At 45.2% G+C, this 17500-nt stretch overlaps 1 protein-coding gene across 1 annotated transcript; it reads right to left on the bottom strand.

Moving 5' to 3' along the window:
• Window positions 1–1056: 1056 nt before the first annotated feature.
• On the bottom strand, window positions 1057–12932 carry hadhb (hydroxyacyl-CoA dehydrogenase trifunctional multienzyme complex subunit beta). Its single transcript, XM_030345572.1, has 17 exons — window positions 12755–12932; window positions 11847–11991; window positions 11033–11106; window positions 10633–10674; window positions 8988–9084; window positions 8648–8692; window positions 8279–8378; window positions 7926–8013; window positions 7601–7788; window positions 6638–6818; window positions 6252–6373; window positions 5815–5894; window positions 5576–5623; window positions 5289–5376; window positions 4584–4658; window positions 2849–3013; window positions 1057–1602 (listed from the first exon to the last, which is right to left on the bottom strand). The coding sequence occupies exons 3-17, from the start codon at window positions 11097–11099 to the stop codon at window positions 1567–1569; spliced, it is 1422 nt and encodes a 473-aa protein (XP_030201432.1). The 5' UTR covers window positions 11100–11106; window positions 11847–11991; window positions 12755–12932; the 3' UTR covers window positions 1057–1566.
• Window positions 12933–17500: the final 4568 nt, after the last annotated feature.

Genomic DNA, 17500 nt, shown 5'->3' with positions numbered 1-17500 from the left:
TGCATTCGCCAGTCATAACCCATAAAAGACTCAGAGTGATCAAAGCTCCGCCGAGGCAGGGAGAGGCAGGGAGGCGCCCGCTATGTCGGGGCGAGGGTGTGTGTGTGTGTGTGTGTGTGTGTGTGTGTACACGTGTGTACACGTGTGTGTGTGTCTCTCTCTGCGTGTCTCCGCGTCTCGCAGGGTTGAGGCGGCTTTTTGAAGGTTTGAAACAAAACCGCTCTCCCCGCACGACGCTATTTACATTTGAGCTCCGTTTTGCCGTGCCAGTAAAACATTGGTTTTTTATTCCCGCTCCCTGCAGCCCGCGCGACATGAAGGACGGCCTCGCATTCATCAGCTCCAACGCCGCCGCCGCCGCCAACGCTCGGCTGCACGTGTGCCAGGCCCGCCACGCAGGCAGAGGAAGGCGAGAGGCGTAGAACTGGGAGAATTTAATCTTTAAATACGTTTATAAACGGAGATGTCTCGCACTGAAGAAATGTTAACAAGCCTCAACCTGAGGTGTGTGTGTGTGTGTGTGTGTGTGTGTGTGTGTATACGGTATATATGCATACTCGTTTGGCTGAATTATTCCCTAATGAGCGCATCACACACACACACACACGACCAGACTTATGTGTGGTTAAAGAACGAGACAATATTTTGGCATGTATCTATCTCATAGCGTAAGGAACTTATCACCACAGGTTCTACCTTCCCGACTCTCAGCCTGCCGTGTCTACGTGTATGTGTGCGTATACACACACACACACGCAGACACTGTATAAGGCATCTACGAGTACATTTTTACATATTCATGGTTCTTCTAACCCAGCCGACAGCCATCTGGATATTTCTATAGATCCTCATTATAATGTCTGCCGATGACAAATGCAGACAGCATTCTCCTCCAATTTAGATTACTGGAAATCAAAACCAGTATGGTGCATTCAGAAGGAGGGAAATCTAGGCCCATGCAATGCAATCCGTTTCTTTCCCATCACAGTTAGTGATATAAAAATCAATGTATAGATTTCCTCGGAATAGAAAAAATGCAGTAACGAGACGAGACAATTAGCATCAGATCATTTAATTTCCAACGGTTTTGTAAGAAAAACAAATATTATAGCGTGTATAAACATCATTAGAAGCCTTCTGGTGGACCTTCCTGTTTTATTGGTGGGGTGTGAGGCCTCTCCTGGTGGATACACTACGCTGGCGCTTAGGGGGCTACACGCTAGCCCAGTGGCACTGGCTATCATTATACTGCTATGTTTGTTACACTGCGACTTGTGCCCCAAGATTCCTCTAAGTCTGAACGAAAAAGGCAACATCACCTGGAAAGCCTTGCCGATAAATTAACGGACGCTAGGCAAGGTTACATTCTCGAAAATCTCTAGTACACATACACACATGAGTGTCCACCTCCAAACCTATACCCACACACTCACACTCACACAAACCCACTCCTCGTCAAAGGCATATTGGTATTTACAGTCCGCTGTTTGCATGGTAATGTGGTACGCATCAGTCGTGTCAGGAGCCGGAGAGATCACGGGTGGTTACAGATATGTTCTGTGTTCTTTACTGGGGATAGGCCTCGATCACCATGGCGTGGCCCTGGAACGGGACAAGACAACAGAGAAAAAACACAGAATTAGAGGCCAGTAAACATAACATTAAGATGACTGGATTAAAAATAGGCAAGAGATGACCTTAACGTTCATCAAGACTTTGTTGAATGGAAAATGGTCTGCATTTATATAGCGCCTTCTTAACCAGTGGCCACTCAAAGCACTTAATTATTGCCTATCATCCACACGTTAACACACCTACGGCGCTGTCAACCAAGCAGGGCAATAGCCTGCTTGTCGGTAGTCAGGCGTCAGTTCGGGTAAGGTGTCTTGTGCGGGGACAACTCGACACCCAGCTAGGAGGAGAAGGCAACCCAACTAGTCATCCTCCTTTACCACCTGAGCTACTGCCGCCCGATGAACTTCTGCAATCAAGCAGTGCATGCTTAATGGGTATGTTCCTGTAAGTAGTGATCGACCGATATATCGGCAGGCCGATATAATCGGCTGACATTTGCATTTTTTACGTGTATCGGTATCGACCGATTCTTTTTCCGGTATCGGACGATTTTTATTTATTTTTTCTTCGGCATGATTTAGTTTTTTTTTATTATTTTTAAATTGAGACATTGTAACATTTGTTACCATCATTGTGTCATTTTTAAGATGTAAATTGAGGGAGGCTTAGCCTGGAAATCCAGACCCACATCTAGAAAGCTGTAGGGTCTGGCAACGAGTAATGAAAATGGCCCAACTCGAGGGGCGTCACCAAGCATGCATTTGAAAATATCACTGGATAACACACATTGGATAACACTACAACCAATCAGAAGAATACAAGGGATGACGTATCCAGACCAGTGGAGCTAACCAATAGATAAGACTCCGTATCCGGTCGGTAAAACAGCAACGCTTTTGGCCCGCCTATATTGATACATCGATGTGATTGATTAATGTTCTGGGCCAGGGGAGGCCCAGAATATACACGAGCATATTGCTCATTCCCAGAGTGACTCGCTGAGCAAATTCAAATTGTGCTCTCGCGAGAACTTCAGGAAAGTATCGGCTCAAGAAAATCGATATTGGCGTATCGGTCGATCCCTACCTGTAAGTAAAGTTTTGTCTGCTCCTATTCTACCTCTATAGCAAAGGAACACCTTTCTATGGCTAAACCAAGGTGTGCTGTAGACATGGCCCATTAGGACTGTGTGTGTGTCTGTGCTGAGGTCCCCAGACTCCTGACCCCACAGCACGGTTCCTGTAGAAGGGCAGACGGCGTGGTCCCTGCTCACCTGTCCTCCGGCAGCGCACGCCGCCACCAGCCCGTACTGGCCTCCCTCCTTGCGCAGACGGTGCGCTACCGTGGTGACCAGCCTGCAGCCGGTGGCTCCGAACGGGTGGCCCAGGGACAGGGAGCCGCCCCATAGGTTGAACTTCTCCATGGGCGGGGCGCCCACCTGCGAACGGTCAACCAATCAGCACGGGGTTGAGCTGCGCTCCACACACTACTCCTGCAGCCTCCAGGTGGTTTAACACATAAACCACGATACATGAACACAATGTTTGGGCGCAAAAAAACAAACCTCTTCTAAAGTTGAAATTCAAAGATTCGTCTGAAGGTAGACACTTCCTCATTCACCGTCAAGTCTATCCTCTAACACAAGAGTATTTTGCCAAGCCGTCATGTTTAGAGTGTAACCAACGGCTCCATGAACAAACCCCCATTTCGAGCCTAAATTTGACTATAATTAATCAACACTGAGGGCATCCTTGAGCAAATTGCCTCACCCTTTTCGCATTAATGACATGCAGGAATGGAATTAATAAATAAACAGTCAATGTATAATTCTCCCATCAGGGCACGCAGATGGCACAGAGCTGTGGCCGCCATCAGCAGCCTGGTCCTACGTTACGGCGTGCGTGGGCTTTGGCCTAACACGTAACGCCTCACACCAGGAGGAACGGCCCGAGTGGGACTTGGTCTGTCCGTTATTGTTGTGCTGGGCGCTGAAGTAAAATGTCAGACATGTCTCCAGTGGTGGTGTGACACACACACACACACACACACACACACACACACACACACACACACACACACACACACACACACACACACACACACACACACACACACACACACACACACACACACACACACACACACACACACACGACGCTCTGCCCATCCTATGTGAAAGTATACTTTGTAAAGCTGGCCCATGCTGTATTAAAGCAGCCGACGGAATAGGGGTCCTCCTGGTGACAATTTCAAGGGCATATTCAAAATTCATGAACTCGCCGATCGATGAGGAATTATGCGCGGGGCGCTGCATATGGTATTTTGGGAGGTGAGATAATGAGCCAGAGGAAAGTCCTTGTAGAACGTGGTCCAGTGTTCCAATTATCTGCTTTAGTCCAAGCCCTTCTTCCTATTCTCATTATTCATACCTGCTCTTCGTACTGTTAAATAAATTTGTGAGTGCGGCTGAGAAAAACAATATCATAGTGAATTTGCGCCGACACAGTCGGTCGGTGTCCTTGCCCAAATCACAAATATTTTCATAAATCTGACAAAGTTTCACACTGATTCCCTAGACATTGCTGCAATTCCCTTCTATGCAAAGCACACAAAAGGCTTCCCAAAAGGGCTAAGAAAGACATACAGAGCCATAGATATACGTTAGGCCACCTAGTCTAAATTAAACCCAAAACAGGGCGAGCATGATGTTTGGCCTTTGCTTCTACGCATGGCTCACTGCTGTTCTTCAGGATCAGGGTCGTCAGGGTGTTTAGAGTGAGCCAAGTTTCAAAAGGAGGATCAACACAATATGAGCACAATATTCTCTTGTTTTAAGTCTCGTTACCAGGGCCAATCTGACCACATGGTTGTGTAATGGTTGTTGTGCGGTAACAGGCTGCACCGTTGCCTGGGGGCAACCGTCCAACCTGTTAACCTTACTTTGAGCGTCGCTACGGTCACACGGCATAAAGTGGGCTTTGTTTGTGATTTGTGTGTTCAGCGTTTACCTTTGATGTCCTGCCCATGTACGTCTGTGCGAACCAGTCCGAGTCCATCGCTTTCAGGTTAGCCATGATCTGGCCCTGAGCAAGGAGAGAGAGCAGAGCGCACACACAGCCACTGAATTACCATAGTTACCAGACAAGGCAAGAAATATGATTTCGCTCAACACAATACCCAGTGGCCATTAATAACGCAGGACACAGGGGACTTCCAGCCCAACAAAAATCAATGCTATACTACCACTTCAATTATGAACTGACGCATACTGCAAATACACACACACACACACACACACACACACACACACACACCAACACACACACACTTTACAATATCTAGAAGACTGTCAGATTGAGGCAAATCCACACTTGGACTGCAACACTATAGGACTATAGGGTTGTACCCAATATAAACTGTTCAAGTCGACTCTGATTCGCCAGATTAAATCAATCATTTGCCGATACCTTACGGTTTGAAAAATATTCATAAAACCTTCTTCCAGATATTACCGCCGTGGTTTCTACCGCAAGTTCAAGTAACAGGCGCAATACATCCATGGGCTAAATCCAACCATAACATCACACGAGTACCGACGTTTGTTCTGAAGAGAAATGCATGCTTTGTATAAGCATGCGTCGACTTGGGGATCTCTGAACGGTGAATTAACCAGGTGACTCCGAGAGCGCAGCCCTACCAGACTGCTGACTTACTGCGAAGGCCTCGTGGAACTCAAAGACGTCAATGTCGGCCATGGTGAGGCCGGCACGCTGCAGGACTTTGGGGGTACCGTACGCTGGCCTGCAGGGGTCACAGTGGACATTAAACAGAAAGCAATGACATCGTTGACCTTTGACCTGGGAGATGGCTGGGTGGTGCATTTAGTGTACTTGTGTAATGAAGATGCGTAACATGCATGAGAATAGAAATGCTGACAGATTTAGTTGCACTGTAAAGAACCCTTTAACCTCATTAGTCATAACGAGGATGATGGACTCACCCCAACAGGAGCTGGTCCTTAGGGTCCTGGGACACATACACAAAGTCTCTGTGGAGACAAAACAGTATTTAACATGATTCTTATGTAATGGGATTCCTGTATCTTGAGCCTCTATGTCACGGTTTATTCTGTAATTACATTGTTAAAAAAATAAAATGAAAATAGAAGGCATCCTTTAAGAACTTGGATCCAAGCGAGTGGGTGTCCGATGCCCAGAGGTGCTGGCGTGGTGTGGTTACCTGAGGTAGGCTTTAGGCTTGTAGCCCATGGCCAGGGCCTTCTCCTCAGACATGATGAGCACAGCCGATGCCCCGTCAGTCTGCACACACACAATGATGGGAGTATGAGGAATTGAACACAAAGCTACTCGTTTACTTTCAGCCCTTAACCTAAGACATGTTTTGCAATATTGATTTCCATATTGCTGGAAAAGATTACTTTAAGACTTCAGGAGAGGGAGGTAAGTAGTCTTTAATATACATGGACGTACTCAGGTGAAATATGTTCATGGGCAAAAGCTGAGTGAGCGAGTGAGTGAGTGAGTGAGTGAGTGAGTGAGTGAGTGAGTGAGTGAGTGAGTGAGTGAGTGAGTGAGTGAGTGAGTGAGTGAGTGAGTGAGTGAGTGAGTGAGTGAGTGAGTGAGTGAGTGAGTGAGTGAGTGAGTGAGTGAGTGTACCAGGAAGGAGGAGTTGGCGGCGGTGACCGTGCCGTGGGGCTTGACGAAGGCCGCCTTCAGCTTGGCCAACTGCTCCATGGACGAGGGTCGGATGCCGTTGTCCTTTGACACGATGTCGCGGCCTGGGGGGGCGGGACAGACTGTTAGGGTTGGCGCCGGTAACGGTGGGCTGTGTCTCAAACACCCGTCATGTATAGGGATGCGACGGCAGCGAAGACGGAACAATGTGTTTGAATTGAATGGCAGTTTGGGCAAAGAAAGCGTTTCACCCATCAGTTGGATATCCGTTAATATTTCTATGTATTTCCTATTCTACCTTGGAGATCCAGGTTTTTGTCTTAGATCATCGTTGTGTACATAATGAACCGCGCCACAGGTGGGTGTACCTGGCACTTTGAAGGAGATGACGTCCTCCAGCAGGCCCGCGTCCTGGGCCTTCTTGGCCAGGGTGTGGGAGCGCAGCGCGAACTCGTCCTGCTCCAGACGCGTCACGCCGAAGGCGGCGGCCAGGCGGTCGGCGCTGTGGCCCATGGTCTCCGCCGTGGAGAACTCTGCCACCGCGGGAAGCTACAGGGAGCAGAGGGGGGGACGGGGACGTGATGGTTAGAGCCAGGGTTGTGGTTAAACAATCCTCAACGCCACTGCCGATACCAGATCTATACTGTCATTGGGCCTTCATTCAATGTCAGCACAATTTTGGAAGAAAATAAAAACAGAGATGCACTAGGTTCAATTTAATCAGCTTGGGCTCAGATTTTCTCTTTTAATAAAAAACTCAAAAAAAATCGAGACATTAGTAGATTGTTAATTTGTAGATTGTTAACTTCTGTAGCGTCGTAGTGTTATCCTCAGGAGACATGGTCAGGTATTCCACATTGTGTTTAGCCGTCTGCCCTTGGCGGAGCAGCCATTGATTCCCACACACGGCCTTGCGCTGTTCAAAAAACTGTAATAACCAAGGGGTCCTTTGCTGCTCTCGTCGCTCTTGCCAAATCCGCGAAAATCATATTCTTCTCTGAGAACATCCTTATGGGTAAATATCTGATCATCTTTGAATATGGTCATCACTTGTATTTTGGATAAAACTTTTGGGTTGCTCCGTCGCTGTAGAAGTGTGTGTTGATGATGGCTGGTTTAAGCAGCCTCACCTGGCTCACTCTGATTGGACCCTGGGGCTGGGTGAGGCTGCACAGCTGTTATACATTGAGTAATCAGTGTGCACGGGTTAAACCAGCCATCTCCACACACACACACTCGTGAGACCTCGTGCATGGCAGCGGAGCCCCCTCACCATGGTGATTATCAAACCTTCCTCCAGCCCTACTGACCCCGGCTCAGAGTGCGTGTACCTCTGGGGCGAGGTGGGCCATGCGGATGCCCCCGATCAGGCTCAGCCTCTGGCCCAACGTCTTGGCCTTGTTCAGGGACAGCATGGTCTTGCGCATCTTGCGACTGTGGCGGATGGGGACGTCCGACATGAACTCCACGCCCCCAGCCACAATGGTGTCACACTGGCCCGACGCGATCAGACCCACGCCTGGGGAGTCGCGGGGAGACAGAGAAAAGCGGGAGGAGTGAGAGGAGGGTCGATACAGGCTTGGTAACAGGCCTCTATGAGAGTCATTAGGAGCCCTGTAGGACACCGTGGTGATAGCAGCGGGGGCGTGAACCCACCGGTGGTCATGGCCTGGTTGGAGGAGATGCAGGCCATGGTGACGGTGTGGGACGGGGTCTTGTCCGAGAAGCCCGCTCCCAGCGCCGCCTGACACGCACGACAACACACACATTTAAACAAACAATCCAACCAGTCCCCCTTTAGGATCAATCCTCCATGAACACATGCTGAACTAAGACATCATAGAGGGACTGAGAGAGAATGTTACTAAAGGTTGGGGCTCGTTGGCTACAGTCTCAGTTCTCAGGGACCAGTGTCTTTAATGACTCGGAAAACACACAAAACATCACTGCAACCGCAATACAATACATTGTCTGGTGTCAATATTACTCAGTAGAATAAGTGTGCGTACCTCTCTTGCGATGTTGCTGGTCTTGACCTCCTGAATGACTGTGCCATAGATGATGTAGTCAACAGCGTCTTTAGGCAGAGCCGTCTTGTTCAGCAGACCCCTAGACAAAGTCAGAATAACCCAGTTGACCAACACAGCATTCAGGTGTTTGGATGCAGCATGGCTACACCCTTCTCCTTGGTTAGATACCACTTTCAACACTAAATATGTGACTGATCCAGAGAAATTACAAAAAGTTTTTTTATGCATTCAGAATTTAGTTCATCATTCACGTTCAAAAAATAAAAATAACTATAAATGAAATATATCAAAGACATAAAACATATAAAAGACAAAGGGAAACATGCAGTTAGATTAACACACACTTACTGCAGTGATGCCCTGGCCAGATCATGGGGCATCATGTCACTGTATCTGTAAACGAGAAACACATGTTCACCTTCATGAATCATCTTGGTTTTTTGTGGATTGAAAGACATTATTATTAAGCCAATCAGAAAATGAGCATTTGAAGTGACCTTGATTTCACCACCAAAAGTGTTCCAATACAGTTATTAACTTATTACATACTTTGCATTTCTGTTATACTGTTATATCCCAACGAGGGATATACCAGGTAAGCAATATTTGCATCTCTTTAGTATTAAATAACATTAGTAGAAGACCAGAGGAGCCGATTGCTGGCTCATGGAGCAGAGAGGACACATACGTGGTTCCAGAGAGCAGGAAGGGTGTTCGGACGCCTTCCACCAACACGATGTTCTTCACCCCCGGCCGGGACAGGGACTTCTTGCTCTTGGTCTGAACTGGAGGGAGGACAGGAATGAGGTTACACAGGGGGCCGCCAGCATGGTAGTGACGGACAGCAGTTCACGGACAACCGCCTTGGCTGGCAGTGGCACTGTGATGACATTCAGAGTTGGAGCAATCAGATTCCAATGAAGAGCCATGTGACGTATGTTGATAGACATACGGTTCATCCAATCACCATGCAGATCTATTTTGAAAGTGTCTCCCAAGTTTAAAACTGTTTTCAAGGACGACTTCACAGATGGTTCTGTGAAACAAACCATCTGCCGCATCAGGCACGTGCACAGAAGCTCCTGAACCTGAATGCAACTTGTCATTGTGACACCATGACTAGGACTACATCCTAGATTATGAGTTTATTAATACATATTCATGAAATAAATATAAGTTCAATAATCAAATCTCGTAATACAGAATCAATCATCATCAGGAATTTTCCTGCATTGAGAGTTACAAGGGGCCTCTGTCAAATTGTATGCCCCCGACCAAACAGACAGGTATCTTCATGGGAAACACTTTTCTTTTCAACCAAGCGCTGCACTCTGTGGGTTCCTGTTATTTGTATCTGCAATCACACACAATCGACGGGAAAGGCGCTGCCCAGATATACAAGAGGGGCAATTTTCATGAAAGAATTGCATGAAGAGCAGTCTGGGGTCACCCATTGCTAGTTTGAGAATAAGGGTGAAGAAAGAGGCTAGTAGTATTTTTCTCAGAATTCAGAGTTATCATACAAACAGGTGAGGCTTGTATAGCAAATATGTCTCTACACTTCCTCTGCTTGTGTGCGTCCATGATACCTGCAAGTCTACCCCCATGTACCCTTCATGTTTATATACTATCTGACTTGTTGTGTTACAGAATAAGAATATATTTGTCTGCTAGCAACAGAGTAATTAGTCCGCTAGCTCAAGCCCTCTCCTTCAGTCCGGTATTTAGCCAGTTCGAAAACCCCAGTTATTTTGTGTTTCTGCATGAGTTGTATTCGGTTTATGAGGCTTATCTGTGTGCTTAATCATTGCTAATTTAATTTTTCCTTAATTTGAATGCTTATTTGGTCCATTTGTTCCATGCAGCGTTGCTATCACCAAAGAACCCAACCAATACAGTCCTTTAAAGACCCTCCACAACAAGTGTAATGTTATCAGCTTTGCAGATAGGGCTTGTAGAATCAGCGATTCCTTTACAGAGCGAGTTTGCGAGGAGGGGAATCATAAGGTCAGGTGAAACAGTTCAGACATCAACAGATTTCTTATAATATGGCAAGTAATAATCATTGTTTCTGACAAGATGCTGTAAATCCGTCAGGTCTGGACATAGCCAGAGTCCGCTTGCCTTTATGTTGTCTTTAATGTTGAACAGGGCACCTTTATCTTTTTAATAAAATATGCTACACAAATGATGGCACCTCCCTTTGAGGCAGGAAATACCCTGGTGTTGCACTCAAATTATAAAGAGTTTAAAGAAATGTGTTGTTCATAAGTTTTTGTTTTTTTCATGACTGCCAGTCTATCTGAAGAAACGATTGACATGTGAGGACTTACCCTGAGCCTGGAGCTGAGCTGTAGTACCCAGTGAGCGTGTTGCTGTGGACACAACAACAAAATACATATATAAACACATACACACATACATACATACATAAACACATACACACATACATACATACATACATACATACATACATACATACATACATACATACATACATACATACATACATACATACATACATGGCCTAACATATACAAGGAATACATTCAATTGAACATTTTAGGATAAATACAAATCTTCATCTAATAATTTAAAATATCTTAAAGCGACTGCCTTCAAAATAGAGCTGGGCATCTTGCTCATAGAGATGTAGACTGTGGGAAAACAGGGTACCTGCATCATATTGATGACCCTAACTCTTGTTATATGGGATGATGGTAGAGGACTCACCACACTGCACAGCCCAGGCAGGACTGATTGGAGAGCACCGCATCGAGTTCCGTAGCATCGAAGCCATCTTTAATCTGCAAAGTATTTAAAGATAACAATTTAAATTAGGTGTGGTAGTGGATGAGCTGTCATATCCGCCCCGCACACAAACACAGACACACTCACTGTGTAAATGTTTGGTAGTATTGAAAAGCTCTATACAAATGCAAATCATTAATGAGCAGTTACACAAAATGAGGGGTTAAACAAAAAAATATTATAACATTTTTATTAGTGGTGGTCCATTTCCAAAATGAAGTCACTCTATGTACAAACGTAAAAATAAAGGCCAGGAAGAAGGAGCATCTCGACAATAATGCGTAGTCCACTGCCTGAGTCAGTTATCCTTCTATAGCTATAAAAAGTATATCATATAAACGCTTTATATCATGACAGGTCACCTGGAGCCAGCTCGCACCAGCCCCATACACTAGCTGTGACCCTTCACCCAGATTGAGCTCCTGGAGAATGACAAGGGCAAAACGCAGAGATAGGGTCTCACCAAAACCCTTCTCAATGACAGCCTTAAGTTTTATGCTAAATACGAATAGTTGTGGTCATGACAAACCACCGAAAACTTTTAATTAGCAGGAGAGCGCTCATTCTTCAGATCTGTCATTGGGAAGCTAACTAGCATTAGCTTACCAACTTGTTAATTAGCTTAAATGGACAGCACAATAAATTCCCCTTAGTGGAGTAAACTCCAGCAAGGATCCGGAAAAAGGCTCGTATATGTTATATCATATATTGATTCAGAATACTTTTATTTATTTACCGTTGTTGTGTTGTCCTAGTCCAGCGGCACTGCTCGCTGTCAAACTCCCGGCTCTGCCTGGTTCAGCAATGGACTACAAAACCTTCCGCACGCCGAAGGCCCCTTCAGAGGATTTGGCTGACCTAAAATATGCCTACCTAGACTCCTTCACAAAATAACCAGAATAATACATCTGTTGGCTTTTGTAGAAAATCGATTGACGTTTAATAAAATAAAGATGCATTAATCTTGCACGGCTTCAAATAATATAAGATAATATAATAGCGATGTATCAAACATTTTTAATAGGACTAATATAGCAGACTTTCGAGGTCCTACACCGCTCTTGACCTACAACACTCTGGCGCCCCCAACCGTCGGTACTTATTTTGTCCGCGGCGTCATTTTCCATGCTGTCTGTATGGTAATATATACATTTTAAATGCAGGAATTTCTGCTGGAGGCATCCTTCCCATATTTCCAACGAGCAAATACTCTGTTTTGACAGGTATTTTTAATTATTTGAGTAATCTACATTTACAGTTGATCGGAGCAAATCCGTCCAGTCTAGACTACTTTGCTTCATTGATTCATTCAATGTGAACTTTCACCTAGTGGCCTTTGTACACGTCTGCCACAAGAGGGCACTAGACGGACCGTCCCAAATCCTTACCATAATTGTCCATTTCAACCAATAACAATGAAGGTATATTGGGTTTTTATAAATGCATCCATGTGAAGTACTAAACACACAATCCACACTTAATTCTGGCACAGGTCTTTATGGTTGACCACAGAAATGAGGTCAAGTGTCAAATCTATATTTGTTCCAAATATCTAACCAACTCAAGGCTATCCAATTAACCATATGATTCTTTCCCTTTTAATTTCCCCCTTAACTGCCAAAGATAAGGGGCAAGGGCACCTACCTGCTCTCCCTGTTTTAGTTTCCATCTCTATTGCTTTTCTTGCTTGATGTTATGTCTCTCTAGACTTTTGGAGTCGTGTTGGATACTTGGCAACCGCCATCCAACGATGCATCACAACTGGCCCTGACTTTTTTCTTTGTGTATTAGTCTCTAACTGTTTTCCCTTTCCCCGTCTCACTCCATCAAGCTGGAACACATGTCAGCTATGAGCTCAAGGAGGATGTGGCGGTGGTAAGGCTCAACAAACCGACAGCCAAGCTATGCATCATTGCTGTTGTTATCGTTGCTGCTGTGTGTGTGTGTGTGTGTGTGTGTGTGTGTGTGTGTGTGTGTGTGTGTGTGTGTGTGTGTGTGTGTGTGTGTGTGTGTGTGTGTGTGTGTGTGTGTGTGTGTGTGTGTGTGTGAGAGACAGACAGACAGACAGACAGATGGCGGCAGAGTGTGAGTGCAACAAGAGTTAAGTTTGTGTCTTTTTCTCCTTTTGGTTTTGATTGACATTCTTTGTCTAGCTGTCTATCTTAGTTTGTAATAGTCTGACAGATTTGATGTGACTACTGCTGGTGTGTGTGTGTGTGGGGGGGGGGGGGGGGGTGCGGGCGGAGCTGTCGGAGGTGATGCATGAGGTGTGGTCGGATGGAGCAGCAAGGAGTGCAGCAGTGCTCATCACTACTAAGCCGGGCTGCTTCATCGCCGCCGCGGACATCAAGTAGGACATCAACCGAGAGTGCAACAAAAACAACAACAACAACAACAACAACAACAGTCTGTGACACCCCAGCTACCCCCATACGATTAGAGACCCTTTATCCAACAGGCCAGCATACACAATCACTGTTCGTTGAAACCAGGTGGAAGGGCCAGCATGTGGTTCCTCCGCTGGCATTTAGGTGGTTAAAGGTCAGTGGATCCTGTCACCACTATTCTTAGTCAACAGGAACATAACACTCATAACACAAGCGTTTTTCGGTTAGTACGAAGATGGCAACTGGACACCTCACCTTCATATTATGTAAAATGTGAGGTCATTGAGCATTAATAAATGTATTTGTTTCTATTGTACAGCTTTGGGTATGGACGATTTGCGATTTGGCAATGAGGAAAAGAATTGTACAATGTTCCAAATACAGGTTGATTTTGTACGCAAATATAAACCCTAGGGATCGTGCAAAAACCAATAGGTGATGTCAAGGTCCAGTACGACCGTGCGTGTGTGTGTGTGTGTGTGTGTGTTTGGGTGTAGCTTGCGCTGTGTTGCGCCCGCGTCTGTGTGCGTGTGTGTGTGTGTGTGTGTGTGTGTGTGTGTGTGTGTGTGTGTGTGTGTACATGCACATGACATGCATTCTTCTTTTTGCATATATTTGAGTCATGGATTGTCTAATGTGTATGTAGACAATGCACAGAAGGGAGACTGTTAGAGAGAGAGTGTGTGTGTGTGTGTGTGTGTGTGTGTGTGTGTGTGTGTGTGTGTGTGTGTGTGTGTGTGTGTGTGTGTGTGTGTGTGTGTGTGTGTGTGTGTGTGTGTGTGTGTGTGTGTGTGTATGTGTGTGTGTAGTTTGCTATAGTGTGTCAGTACTGCGTGGCCACCAATAGCAACCAGACGGTGCTGGGCACATCCAGAGGTCATGCTTGGACTGCTGCCCAGAGCAGGGGCCACTCTCTGATACACACACACACACACACACACACACACGCACACACACACACACACACACACACACACATACACTCAAATAAACATACATGCTGTGTGCAAACTGTAGATATTGCTCTGCTGGTAGGCATTTCATTAATTAAAAACCTAATAACGTCCTATCTGTACATTTGTGTGTTTACAACAATGAAAGAGCATAGGGGATGAAACTGTCAATGCCTATTCCTAATATACCAAAGCCTTTTTTCAGTATCAACACTTTTAGTTCATACCACCGGTGGTAGTTTATGCAAATACCTTAGACCCACAGTCACAGCTACAACTGTAGGCTGTACTGGTTATGCATGGACGCTGTGTTGCTGTTGTGTATTATTTGCTCAAGGCCACATCAGCTGACAACTCCCTCCCACACCCCACACACACTCATACACACACACACACACACACACCACTTTTAGTGTGTGAAAGGTGGGCCTCCCTGGAGCGCTTGACATGATGCTGACAGGCAGGAACATCAGGGCCGACGAGGCAAAGAAGAGGGGCCTGGTGCACCAGCTTGTGGACCCTCTGGGTATGTTGCGGTCGCTGTGGGCTATACACGGATGGATCGGGGGTGTACCTTTCAACAGTGCCGTTTTACATATTGTTTAACGTGCACTAACGCGTCGTTTGGCTGCTAGCAATATGCTTGATTCTCTTTTTCCCCTCTCGTTATGTAAGAGGTCCTTATGGAAGCCCAATGAAGGAGATGATTTTAATGTGTTACCGGGGAGGGAGATTCACCCCGTGTGTTTTCATTTTAAAATGTGCAAGTCGTTTCCAAAGGGGTTGATTTGAATGAATCGTTTCCGAAGTAGTTTGTCAGCATCAAATGTGTTGTTAAAGGTTGGTCGTTGTGAATGCTAACAATCAATTTCAAAAGAGAGAGACAAGGCACATGCATTTTGTTAAGCCATACAGTGTTTCACCAAATCGACACTTTCTCATGTAAGACTTGTGTTCAACATTTAGTGATTCTAACTTTTTGATTACGCTTTTTTTCATATGTCAAGGGGGTTGGATCTGAATTTTACATAATTTTACATGTTTTACATAATCCTTGAAAAAAGGTTAGTTTATGGATAAGGCCATAACACCATAGAATAGTAGTATTGAGCTATGTCTTCTCTTGTTTCATTTCTCGGTGTCAACGATGTGTTGAAGTCGCTGCCCTTGAAATGGGAAACTTATGTCACCATGGGTACCAGCATGGATTCCCCCCCTTCTAAAGAGGAGAATCAGTCAGTATCATTTCACACAGTCAGTATTATTTCATGTTGTCTCCAAACACAGTCCTGCTTCCATTATATTTCCACTGGGAACCAACCTTTCCTTAAACAACCTTGTCAATAGGGCAATACACATATCCTGTGAAATCATCATCACGTCATGACATCCTCAACAGTGGCCTCAACTCTTGAAGCAACTTTGAAAGAGGAAAGACAAGATGTGTGTGTGATGAATCTTAAGTTTCATCCTCTCCCATCACGGATCAATGCAACCCCAAGTCCATTCAATCCACTCCAACAGAGAACTCCAATCAGAGTCCACGGCTCTACTTGGCCTTTACCACGTGACCTGTAAGAAGAACTGCCTCGGTGCGCCTCAGAGATAACTCAAGTACATACTGTCAAAATTTGTGCTGTGAGAGCAAGGGTCAAAGTTCAAAAGTTAGCGTGTAGAATTAAAATATTGATATATATATAGTTTAATATAGGTGTGTGTGTGTGTGTGTGTGTGCGCGCGCGCGATAAATAGGAAGAATGAACCAAAAACTTTTTGCAAAACACATGTTGTGGATGTATTATGTATGCAATTGAAACCAGATTAATGCAATCCAGTAACCCTGGTACGGACACCACCTGTTCAGCTGGCTCCATTTTTAAAGCGTGTGTTAAACAATTATGCAACATAACACATACACGTAACATAAACACCCCCTCACACACACACACACACACACACACACACACACACACACACACACACACACACAGCTTAGTCTCAATAATCAAACACATTCTAAGTTCACAGTTACATTTCAAGTTCAAGTAAAATTATATCCAAGGACACATTTCCAGACTTGGCTGTGAAGCTGTCTTTAACCCATCAGATGATTTTTTTGACGGCATCACTTTAAGTTTGGATTCAAACATGATCTACAGCTACTCTTCAAATGCACATTAAACATTTATGGACACTGCACTGATGTATAGTAAACTGGCTTGAAAATTGACTCCAGTGGACATCAAGCTCTTGCTATCCGTCTGCTTTGGCTCAATGCACTGCTTCCTGCTTTGAACACAGAAGAGCCTGAAGATTACTGGTAGCCAGGCGCCAGAACATCTCATTCTGGGAAGGACAAGGAACGGGGGCCTAAACCACTGCAATTTAAAGAAGGCAAGGCTGAAATACTATACAAACTACAGTACAAAATACTGTATCCAATCACCAGTCCGAAGAGAAAAGAGATGAAAGCCCTGGTCAACTGCTCCGCCCAGATGTCCATCACGCAACCTGTGTCGTAGACGACACTGTTCCTTCCTTTCTAACCATGGACATTTAAATCCATGGATGAACATTCAAGAAAGACATTGGCAACTGCTAACAAGGAGTACAAATACAAACGAGAACATACCTATTTGACAGAGGCGACGATGTAAGACAAACACAGGTGTCAGTCATAAGAGTAATTATGGATCTGCTCCTTCTATGCAATACGTCACAGGAGGTACCCTCATCTTCAGTGCGCCAGGGCACACTCTACTCCACAGTGTGCCCTGTCGTCACGATGACACATGGCCACAAGAGGCCGCCATCCGTCAGCAAATTGCCTATATTCTAGTTTCATTCAGGGAGCATTGCATGTAGGTATTGACCGTATGTAGGTTTGAATGTGTTCAGTTAAAATAGCTTTTGAAAGGTTTTTTAAAAGATCTTTACGTATTCGCTGAGAGAAAGCTGTGCTTTAGCTAGATTTGTCTATCGGACACAATTGTCACACTTTTATTATTTATATAAAAATACTGAAACCCAGAATTTTCATATAGCTCTAA

The sequence above is a fragment of the Gadus morhua genome, chromosome 21 (genome assembly GCF_902167405.1).
Source record: "Gadus morhua chromosome 21, gadMor3.0, whole genome shotgun sequence".
NCBI lineage: Eukaryota > Metazoa > Chordata > Actinopteri > Gadiformes > Gadidae > Gadus > Gadus morhua.
This window is presented reverse-complemented; position numbering and strand designations above follow the sequence as displayed.